Here is a 12,472-nt window from a genome sequence, read left to right as displayed (position 1 = left end):
TACAAGAAAGGAACAGCAGTTGCTGGAAGGCAAATTACTAGTTGAAGGTGAATCTAGTCTGAGAAGTCAGCCATCTATCAATTAAGCATAAAGGTTTTGAAAGCCTGCTCTCTGGCTTGGCCTTATTCCAAACTATTTGAAGGGCATACACCTTCTGAGTTAGCAGTTCTTCTGCAAGCAGATGGGTATCAATCACTATGAGAGATGATAATAGAAAATGTACTATTCTTATCAAGTTCAAAGACCAACAGTAATTTTGTAATTAAATACATAGGTTTTGCAAAAAAAAAAAAAAGAAATCCACCCCCCAAAAAAACTGTTGTTACAAAAAGAAGGGGAAAATGTCTGACATCATTTTACTGACAGTACAAACCTACTAATTATTAGAGCTTTGTTATTTATGAGGTGTGAGTGAATGAAGAAATATGGAGAGTAAAAATGCATCACTGCGAATGTGGGTATCTTAGAACTCTGCACTGAAGTGACTTGTATAGTCAATATTTTATTATTTTTCTTAAAGTCAGGCACAAAGATAAACACAAAATAGTCCTTGAACTAAATCTGTTCTTCTTTATGTTGTATAAGATTTATATGAATGTGTCACACAGATAAAATGTAACATGGTGAGTGATTAAACAGATCGGTTTTAAAACCGTCACGAAATGAAGGTACAGCACCGGACTGCAAATCAAGAAGGTACATTAAAGTATCATCAAGGTTCAGGAGTCTGACACTTAGCAGTTACTGCCCCATATCCCTTTGTGGGAAGACTACCTCACTGGTGTGATGACATAGCCCTTGGATGACAAAGCAGAAGGAAGAATGCATCACAACCCATAGGAATGGGAATGGCAGAAAGACAGCAGATCACAAAGCACGGAAGCCCCTTACCAATGGATATACTATGTAATACTTTCTCTAGTTCTGAGAATTTATTCTGTAGGGTAATTAATAAACTTTATTTTCATAAGATGGACATGAGCCACAATGTTATAATCAAATGATCATGTTTAAATGCTGTCAAATAACAAACAAGACAACCAAGTGGGAGCTATTTTTTTCCATTTTGTACTATTTACACAATCTCAGAAGATTAGAATCCTATAAGCTACAGCAGTTTATAAAGTTAATAAGCATTGAGTCCTCTGTCAAAATCAGTTATTAAGATATTTATGCTTCTTACCAATGTTATAGAACATTGAATAAAATATCTTACAAATTCTAAAGTGTTCATAGGAGTATGTTAAATTAAAACTGTTCGCTTGTAAACTCTAGAAAGTGTAAATTGCTGTGAGGCAATTTTTTATTGTTTTTAGATAAAATACTTAAGATGAATTGCAATTAAAATTGTTATTGAATAAGCTTCAGTATTTAGTTCATTCTTTCAATCGTTGACTTAATAATTCTCTCTGTCTCTCTGAGCCTTGGAAATATTTGAAAGGCCATAATTTTTGACATCCTTTAAAATTCGGCTTTGAATTCTAAGGCAAAACATCTTTTGCAAACAAGTAAAACATCTAGGTCTTTTTGTTCTTTCTTCTGCTTCTTTCTTTTTCTTCCTTCTAAAATGCTGATTGGCCACACTGAAATAGACATCTGTTTAAGTGACTAGTAAATCATTAATTCATGCTTCATCTATCTAATTAATTCTGCTGAGAATTTTTGCTTGTTTTTATTTTCCATTTGCAACATGTTCTGTTGTAACCTGCATGTTAAAATACTTAATGCTACATTTCAAATTTTTCCTGAGCACTTTAGTAATGCCAAATACACTTCTCAAATAATTGCTTCATAGCATGCGAAGTCTGTGTGTGTGTGTTTGTGTTTTGAAGAACTAGTTGAGAATAATGGTTAAGCATTTATCAGTGTGCACTCTTGTTATGCTTCATTGGAGATTCAAGGAAAAAGATGGCCATTTGGTCATAATGTGATGTGCTGAAGAGCAATGCATTAAAGCATGTCGTTTATAATTGCATTTTACAGAAGGGATGTTTAAAACAAGTCAAAAAGATTCATTCATTCACTCTTCTGTAATTCCATTCCATTCCTTCTCTTTCATTTCAAAACATTCCTAAAGATAAGAAGTTTTCTTAGCTGGAAACAGCCTCTTACCAGCATAATTACTGAGTCCCTTTCTCTTCTTTCTTCGCCAATATAACCAGATGCTAAAACCCATCAGAATTACCCAGCAGGCACCACCAATGCCAGCGATAAAGGCTGGTTGCTTCACAACATCAGTGATTTGCTCAGTTATGCTGTTGTTGTTTTCTGTAATGACAACTTCGTTACGTCCGCCTAGGGAAGAAACAACAGTTTTAGTAAACGTTAATGCCACAGAGTACACATGGTGCTCCAAAGGCGCAGGAATGGAACGTTTCTTTGAAAGCAAGCAACACTGGTTGTGTCCGGAACCCACTACAATTATTGATAAGCACATTTTTTTAAGTTACAGAAAAAGAATCAAATTATGAGTTTGGAATGTGATTAAGAATATTGCTCCCTTCTGTTTGGGTTTACTCATATGAATAGATTCAGAACAGCTTCTTGATATACTGAGGCTGTGTACAGAAGGCTGTATACCAATCCAGTATACAGAATTACTATTCTGATTATACTAATAAATGAGGCTAAAACAATTGCTAGGGATTTAAATAACAACATTTCTTTAGTTTCATAAAAAGTAGTTTAATATACTCTCATTAAAATGAAAACAAATTGTAACACAACATTCAGCACACAATTTGCAATAAATTGTCTTTCCTCTGCAGCACTGCCCGAAGTCAAGTGTTCATGATTAAAAAATGTGTAACTTAGTACTGTCCTTAATACTATACCAAGGGACTTATTTTGATCAGGCCATTTAATTTTGGGGAATATATTAAGACCACTATGTAAAACAATGACAATTATCTAAATATCTTTTCATAAAGACTAGTATCTATAACTAAAATGTCATAAAAAAGATAAAACTTGTATATTACCATAAAATATTTAAAATTAACTTGAAAATCAACTTAAAATTTGAATTCAAAAGACAACATTAAATTTAATTTTAAGGTTTACATAATTAAAACACATTTAAACTTGGACTAAGATTATTCTGGAAGTAGTCATTTTTTGATAATTTAGACCTGATGGAATCATAACATCACTGAATTCAGAATTCATGGAATCATAATATCAATGAAAGTGATTTCTAGTGTCAATATTATACTATATTGAGTATACTACACTATACTATAATGAGACTATAATATTAGTCTCATTAGTGATTAATCAAAGACTACTTAAAAATAAATTATAATCCAAGTATAAATGGCAAATTTCAGCATATCTCATCAAAGGAATATATAATTTTTATTGTTTTAGTTATCACGGCACTGAAATATATTAGAAAGTATGGACTTTGAGGCTCTGTGAGTGAATACCACCTCTGCCACTTACTAGCTAAGTAAGCTTATAGAGGGTAGTTCATTTTTTTGAGTACCAGTTTTTGTTAGTTGGCAACAGTACTGTCTATTTGGGAGGATTGTTTGAGATGATGCATATAAACAGGTTAATAGGAACACAGTGTTTTTGAACTCAAAATTATGCCCCACTTAGGGTTAAAGGTTAAGAGCCACCTCGGTAACTTCAGGGACATAAATTGTAAATTGTCTAGATGCGGGAGTCATGCAAACCATAGGAGACATATTAACTGCAGATTCTCTTTTCTTTCAGAGAAGAAAATTAGCCTACATTTCCCAGAATCCTGTATTTTTGAGATGGGTGAAGTGACTGAATATTGGCCAATCAAGCACAGGCACAGGTGATGCCTACTACCTCCAGACTTGACCTATGCACTGCTGTGACAACGCTTGGAGGACACTGACCCCCTCAGAAACAGTAAAGCCATTGATTGGAAATATGGAAGATTCCTGGATAACTGTGTAGAGAGACACCCCATCTTCCATTTTGCTAACCCCATTTAGACTGGGCTATGAAAAAAGAAACTTGTCTTTTGTTAAGCCAATCAGAATGCAGGCTTGTTTGTTATAGATGCTATAATTCTTAAACATACGTATATTTCATTTCTGAAGTGTGTTTGAGTTTAATTTCAGATTTTAAAATCCTGATTCGCTTTTGTAGTAAACCTGGTTCATTTTTCCCAATCTATCTTCCTTTAATTATTTTACATAAAAGCATAGTCAAATGTATTTAAAATTATCTCATATTTTCTTTCCTTTTTTTAAAAGATTTTTATTTATTTATTTTTAGAGAGAGGGGAAGGGAGGGAGAAAGAGAGAGAGAGAAACATCAATGTGTAGTTGCTTCTCACGTACCCCCTACTGGGGAACCTGGCCCACAACTCAGGCACGTACCCTGACTGGGAATCAAACTGGTGACCCTCTGGTTTGCAGGCTGGGCACTCAATCCACTGAGCCACACCAGCCAGGACAAAATGATCTCATATTTTCAATATGAGACATATCTGAAGATTCTTTGAAGCTACTACTAGTTACCACAGGAAAAATAATACAACTTCTAGAACAAAAAGAAAAGAAAATTTCTCCTTCCTTTGTGTAAAAGGTCCATAAAATACAATATTTAATAAGTTCAATATTTATGTTACCCTAGATGTATTACTACTTATGACACTATTTTTTGAAACAATGTTGTTAGTTGGACTAATTAGAGCATGGATAGGATTGTTGTGTGTGACCTCTAATGCCCCATTGTTCTTTCAGACACAACAATATAATGAAATATAATGTCTTCTTCCCACTGGAGAGTAATCAAGAACAAACCTAATTTGTTCCGCTAAAAATTGATTAGATATATCAGACTCAGTTGTACCTATGACAGAGAAAGTTTGTAGCTGTTCCACATATTATCGCCAACTATGTTAGGTAAGCCTGAAATGGCCAAATGATTAAAAAATAACAGCTATGTTATTAAGCAAATTACTAAAAATTTTACAACAATATAAACTTGTCACGTGACATATTGTTTGACGTTTATATATGGAAGTGCATTTGCTAGCATTTGTGTGTCTGCAAGTGTAACACCATAACACTACGGTCACTTCGATGTAAAAATCTTCTTACCAGTGGAAGCTACAGACAAAAGAACCATTTTACTTTTAAGCCTGTGTAAGGCTGTTTATTATGTCTACACAATATTTTAATTAATGGTCTCTTAATGGAACTTTCTGGAATAAAAATTAAACTGAGAAGGAATAGATGAAACAGTACATGGTCTGGCATAAGACAAATCTGAATTTATCAGCTATAAATTACATTAAATGCCAATACATGATTTAATTAAAGCAAAGGGAAATGAGGTAGAGCTTGAGTCACTGCGAGTGCTGTTTCCAGTACTGAACAGACAATAGGGGAAGCATAAATTGAATCAGAAAAGGAGATTAGACATCACTATATCACTTTTAAACTAAGGAATAACAGTTGTGTAAATAACGTTATCGGACAAGATGTTAAGGTAGATGTGCGGGGGTAATTAAGGAAACAATTAAAGCCTTTTTCAGTACAATGGTAATTATTAAAAAGAAATAAATCCCTTGGGAATAAATACACTTTTCCTGGTTGAATTTTGCTTACAGTGGGTGTGTGTGTGTTCATTTCAAGTGGTACAATATTCTATTTTCTATGATTACAACTTAGATATTGCATATTCTAACTACCTGAGTAGAAGACAGGGATATCATTTAGTAGATTACTTTTATTTCCTAGAAAGATTTGAAAACCACTGCATGATTCACTGAACTATAAATTAAAAGGCACACATTATTTATTTGAAGACTTAGTCTTTTTAAAATAACGCAGAGTTAAGCAAAACTTTCCATCTGATTTAAAATAATCTAAATTAGCTTTATTATTATTATTATTTTTAATATTTTTAAATGATTTTATGTATTTATTTTTAGAGAGAGGGGAAGGGAGGGGGAGAGAGAGAGAGAAACATCAGTGTGTGGTTGCCTCTCACATGGCCCCCACTGGGGACCTGGTCCACAACCCAGGCATGTGCCCTGACTAGGAATTGACCCGGGGACCCTTTGGTTCGCCACCCAGGCTCAATCCACTGAGCCACGCCAGCCAGGGCAACTTTATTATTTAAGTTATTATACAATTATTCCCTTTTTAACTGACATGACATAAGCTTGGTAAAATGGTAATATAATAAATTCACCCCAAATTTTGAGGAAAATAGGTAGTCACTATAATCCACCACCACCACCACTAACAATGACAAAAGCAACAAAACTTTCCCATGTTTCAGAATTACAGTTGTGACTGAAATTATAGAAAAATAAAATATAGAAGGAAAACATAGATATTTGGCAAACTTTCTTATCTTTAGTTAAAAATTATTGCCTTGGCTGGTGTAGCTAGCCCAGTGGTTGAGTACAGGCCCGAGAACCTTAAGGATCTCTGGTTTGATTACCAGTCAAGGCACGTGCCTGGGTTGTGGACCAGGTCCCCAGGAGGGGGCATGAGAGGCAACCACACATTGATGTTTCACTCTGTCTCTTTCTCCTTCCCTTTCCATCTCTCTATAAATTAATAAATAAAATCTTTGAAAAAAATTATATTCAAGCTATTTTTTATATATGCTAGAGAGACAGTTAAAAAAACAACCTCTCTTTAGTTATCTTGGAGCTCTCATAGAAAACTGCATCTTTTACATGTTTCATATATAGTTTTAAGTTAAAAATTAATGACTTATTTCTAAATACTAAATGGAATATATATGTCAGTTAAATTCTTTTGGGTGTACCTGTGTTTCTTTCTTATTATAATTTATTTTTTAAAATCTCAGCAGGGAAAGACTGTAGGTTTCCCTTAGGTTAAGAAATTAATTCAGTTTGCATGACTAATTAAGAAAGGTAGGAAATTTAGAAGAAAGTTAATACTATAACTTTTTTCCTTAATGTTTTTACTATATATAAAAAGAAAAACTGGAGAATTAAAAAAAATTACCATGACAACTGATTGTTAAATTTCTTCAGACACAGTAAATACTTTGTAATAAAAAACAATTTCCAGAAATTGCCAGTATGCTCTATGTACACCATTTCAGAAAATAAACTGAAAACAATTGGAATGGCACATTTGCTCTTAAGAAACACTACACAAGTCAAGTGTTTTTAAACTATGTAAACTCTCAGAAGAATATTTTTAAAAAGTTAAAGATGTTGATAAGCAAATAAAAGCAGGGCAAAATGAAATATTGTCTCTTGAAAGATGGGAAGCACGCTAGGGGAAATGAGGCTCTTTTTCTCTGTGAGATATTTCAGTCCATGCAGGGTGAGGCAGCTAGAATGCCAACTTCAAGTGTATTAATATGATGTGTCAGATGACAGGGTTGGGCTTCCAGAGTGACTGAAAATTGAAGGACAAACCATATGAAAGAGGAGGCCACAGGAGAGTGATAATCTGGTATCTCTACATAAAGTCCCCCTCAATCCTAGGATGAACTCTAAACTGTGTGTGAAGAAAGATGATTCCAAGGGTCTGGTGAAAGCCAAAAGACTGAAACAGCTGAACAGACTTCTTCAGCTTCTGTCCACTGCAGAGAAGATTGTGTTTGAAGTCTTAATTTCATCAATATAGGGGGACTAGATAAACATGTTAGGTTTTTCATTGAAACCTCAAGAGGACCATGCCTTAGAAATAAATGTCAAACTGAGGTTTTGCCCTAAGAATAAACTCAAAAGACAAACAGCTTCATACTAACAAAATGTAAAAACCATGCCAGCAAAAGATCAAGGTGATCGGCCAGTAACAAAACTACCACTAGAACAAAATCAACAGTCTTCGGAAGTTTACAAATTCTTATACTATGACCTCTGCAATGTCCAGTATCCATTAAAAAATTACTCGGTATAAAAAACAAACAAAACAATAGCAACAAAACACTAGAATAAGATGACCTAAAGTCAACAGGAAAAGAAATCACTAGAAATGGACCATTAGATGATTCAGGCATAGAAATTAGGGGACCAGGACTTTAAAGCAGCTATTATAATATGCTCATGAACTTAAATTAACAGTCATAATAAATAAATATAAGGGGAGATTTCAGAAGGAGGAGGAAAATTTAAAAGATAACAAGTAGATTTCAGTTCTGTGGGCTGTCCTTGTATTTTGTTGATGGTTTCTTTAGCTGTGCAAAAACTTTCTTTCTTTCTTTCTTTTTCTTTTTGTTTCCCTTACCTGAGGAGATATATCAGAAAAAATATTGCTATGAGCAATGTCTGAGATTTTACTGCCTATGTTTTCTTCTAGGATTTTTATGGTTTTGGGTCTAACATTTAAGTCTTTAATCCATTTTGAATGTATTCTTGTGTGTGGCATAAGAAAGTGATCTAATTTTATTTTCTGCATGTGCCTGTTCTGTAAAATACATCATCAGTATCTTGAAGGAGTTACATTGAATCTATAGATGGCTTTGGGTTGTATGGTCATTTTAATGATGTTAATTCTTCCTTTCCATGAACACGGTATGTGCTTGCATTCATTTGTGTCTTCTTCAATTCCTTTCTTCAGTGTCTTATAATTTTTCAAGAATAGATCTTTTACATCCTTGGTTAGATTTATTCCTAGCCATTTTATTCTTTGTGAAGCAATTGTGAATAGGATTGTTTTCTTAATTTTCCTTTCTGATAGTTTATTTTTGGCATACACAAATGCAATGTTTATCAACTTATTTGATAAGGGGTTAATATTCAAAATATATAAAGAACTTATACAACTCAACACCAAAACCAAAACAAAACAAAACAAAAAACCAAACAATTCAATTAAAAAATGGGCAAAGGACCTGAACAGACACTTCTCCAAAGAGGACATAAAAACGGCCAATGGACATATGAATAGATGCTCAGTATCACTAATCATCAGAGAAATGCAAATTAAAACAACATCACCTCACACCGGTCAGACTAGCTACTACCAATAAATCAACAAACAACAAGTGCTGGTGAGGATGTGGAGAAAGGGGAAGCAATCTGCACTGTTGGTGGGAATGCGGATCAGAACAGCCACTGTGGAAAGCAGTATAGAGATACATCAAAGATATTAATCATGGAACTGTCTTTTGATCCAGTGATCCCACTTCTGGGAATATATCCAAAGAAATCCAAAACTAATTCAAAAGAACATAAGTACCCATATGTTCATTACAGCATTATTTACAATTACTGAGATATGGGAGAAGCCCAAGTGTCCATCATTAGATGAGACGATAAAACAGCTAGGGGACATTTATACAATGGAATACTACTTGGCCATTAAGAAAAAGAAAAATTTGCCCTTTGTGACAGTATGGGTGGACTTGGAGAACATTATGCTGAAGTGAAATAAACTGGTCAGAGAAAGACAAACACCATATGATTTCACTCAATGTGGAATCTAATGAACAAACTGAACTAACAAGCAAAATGGGGACAGACCCATAGACAGAGAGCAGGCTGACAGTTATGAGGGATTTTAGGGGTGGAGGGATTGAGCAAAAATGAAACAGGACTCATGGACATGGACAGCAGTGTGGTGATTGCAGGGGAGAGGGGGTATAAGGGGAATAAATGTTCATGGGAAAAATACAATAAAAAAGAAGAAGAAGAAATAAATAAAACATAACAAATGGAAAGAATAGAATAGAAAAGTGTATTGTATGAAATAAGTAATTCACTGGATACCTCCACTTCTGCACATGAAATAACAAGTGTGACCATGAAATCACATGGTTAATGAGTAGAAAACTAGGTAAAATATGTGAAACAAAAGGGCAGGCTTGTGAGAAAAGGGGAATAAACAAGGTTAATCTTACCATATCATAACTTTCTATCTGGAGACAGTTTAAAGCACAACCAATAATGCTTTGCATGTTGGCATTTATTGCATGTGCATAAGTAAATGGCATAACAATAGCAAAAAATGGAAGAAAGGAAAATGAAATCGTATTTTCTAAGACCCTTATAAGTAAGACCTGGATGAACTATTAAAGAGGTATACCCAGTAATCCAATAATGGACATAAAATATAATATTAAAGTTTTTTAAAAGATTTTATTTATTTTTAGAGAGAGGGGAATGGAAGGAGAAAGAGAGTAAGAGAAACAACAGTGTGTGGTTGCCTTTCCTGTGCCCCCTACTAGGGACCTGGCCTGCAACCCAGGCATGTGCCCAGACTGGAAATCGAACCAGTGACCCTTTGGTTCACAGGCCCATACTTAATCCACTGAGCTACACCAACCAAAGGTTTTTAATTCATCTGAAAGAAATCTGGAAGTTAGGTTCATACAAACAAAGTCTGACAGAAAATAAATAGTGAGATAATAATTGTAAACTCAAATACAGTAAATGAATTGCCTTAAAGATAATAGTCTAAAGGCAAAGATTGTCATATTGGATAAGAAAGAAGAACTAACTAAATATAAATATATATATATAGTTACACACACATTAAATACAGAGAACAGAAGTTAAAATGAAAGGATGGAAAAAAAAAGCAAACCAAGTAAACATAAGATGATGTGGTTATACTATCAGAGAAAGTAGATTCCAGGTAGAGAAGGCTGAGGGGATAAATGGTGACGGATGGAGACTTGACTTGGGGTGGTGAATGCACAATAAATAGACTGATTAAAATTAGAGAGAGATGAGGAGGGTGAGAACAACAAAAAAAGAAGAAAGAAAAAGAGTAAACATAATAGTCTTCAGTATATAAGAAAATAAGGGGTGGTATTATTACACACCTTGCAAACATTACTATTAAAAAGGATATAAATAAGGATATGTTGAAGGTAAGTATGTGCTAACAAATTTAAGTACTTAGGTGGATAAGGCAGATTCATTGGTGAGCACAACCCCAAAATCTGTTTAACACAACCAATGCAGAAAAAATAAAAATCCCAAATTAGTGTAAATTCATAAAAATATAGTAAACCCTAGGGACAGATACCATCAGTAAATTCTAGAAAGCATTTAAGGAAGAAATAATACAAGGCCTGGCAAAAACTTCTACAAAATATAGAGGAGGAAGGACTACACCCATACTATTTCATCAAGCTAGCAACTCTGAATCCAAGACCTGACAAACACATTAGAAGGAAAGAAAACTACAAATCAATATCCCTCATAAGCAGATGCAAAATTCTTTACAAAATATTAGCAAATCAGATCCAGTAATATCCGTAAAAAGCATAATATAGGAATGCAAAGTTTATTTACCTTTGAAATCATTCAACAGAATTTATCATATTAACAAAAATAAGGAGAAAGAAAACAGATTATCCAAATACACTCAGAAGTATTTCATAACTATTAAAATAAATAAGTGAAGTTAACAATAATGATAATGATAACAGAGCAATATATAAAATTAAACATATATAGAATATTGAAAGAGAAAATTTTATAAATCCACTTAGTGTAAAAAAGTCAAACACTCAGAAAAATGTTTAACACAACCGTGCACTGAAAACTACAAAATATTGTTGAGAGGCCATAAAGGTAAATAGTGGAGAGGTGTATCATGTTTCTGGAGAAAAATATTCACTGTCAAAATGTTAGATCTCTCCAATTTGATGTAGAGATTCACTGTGTTTTCAATAAACAATCCCAACATACATAGAAACTGACAAGCTGATTTGAAAAGTATATGAAAAAGCAGGTCTGGAGTAGACAAAACAAGAAGAAAATGATGGAGTATTTATATTAGCGATCTCACGACTCCCTGTAAACTTAACAGTAATTGAGACAGTGGTTTGGCAGATGGATAGGCATATAAAGAAATGGAACAACACAGGACATCTAGGAATGGATCCACACATATACGTACGGTCAACTGGGGAAAGAAAAGTCAATAAATGATGTGGACACAATTTGATACATATTTGGAAATAAATAAGCATCAACCTGCAAGCCACATATAATTACTTGAAGATGAATTAGAGACCTAAGCATAAAAGTTAAAATTATAAAGCTTGTATAAGAAAATATCTTCACTAGCTAGAGGTAGGACATAATCTCTTATGAAGCACTAAACATGAAAAAAGAGTTTGATAAACTACAGTTCACTAAAATTCAGAACTGTTGTTCTACAAAACATTTATTAAAAATTGAATATAGAAGTCATGGACAAGCAAAAAAAATTGCAATACAAATATGTAACAAATAATTTGTATGAAGAATGGTTGTAAACTCCTTTTAATCAGTAAAAGAGACAAACATGATTTTAAAAAGTCAAAGACTTAGAAATGTTATTAAAGAAAGTATATGAATATCCAATACACACACGTAAAGTTGTTCAGTATCATTAGTTATCAAAGAAAAGTGAAAGGAAGTACTTCTTTACACTCAAGAGAATGGCTAAAATTATGGACTGGCAACATCAAGTGTTGGTGACAATGTAGAAATACTGGAAGTAATATTGAGAGTCAAAAATTATACAATTTGAAAAAAGTGTTTAAA

General features: G+C 33.5%; 1 protein-coding gene across 12 annotated transcripts in view; it reads right to left on the bottom strand.

The window, feature by feature from the left end:
• Nucleotides 1-12,472, bottom strand: part of ROBO2 (roundabout guidance receptor 2) — a 1,283,870-nt gene that overhangs the window by 54,362 nt on the left and 1,217,036 nt on the right. For all 12 annotated transcript variants that reach the window (XM_071220606.1, XM_071220604.1, XM_071220607.1 and 9 more), the window contains exon 18: nucleotides 2,113-2,295. In XM_071220606.1, coding sequence (XP_071076707.1) covers nucleotides 2,113-2,295 — 183 coding nt within the window. The remainder of the gene's footprint in view (nucleotides 1-2,112; nucleotides 2,296-12,472) is intronic.

The sequence above is a fragment of the Desmodus rotundus genome, chromosome 2 (assembly GCF_022682495.2).
Source record: "Desmodus rotundus isolate HL8 chromosome 2, HLdesRot8A.1, whole genome shotgun sequence".
In the NCBI taxonomy this organism is placed as follows: Eukaryota; Metazoa; Chordata; class Mammalia; order Chiroptera; family Phyllostomidae; genus Desmodus; species Desmodus rotundus.
Note: the sequence above shows the minus strand (reverse complement) of the source record. Positions and strands in the feature narration are given on the sequence as shown.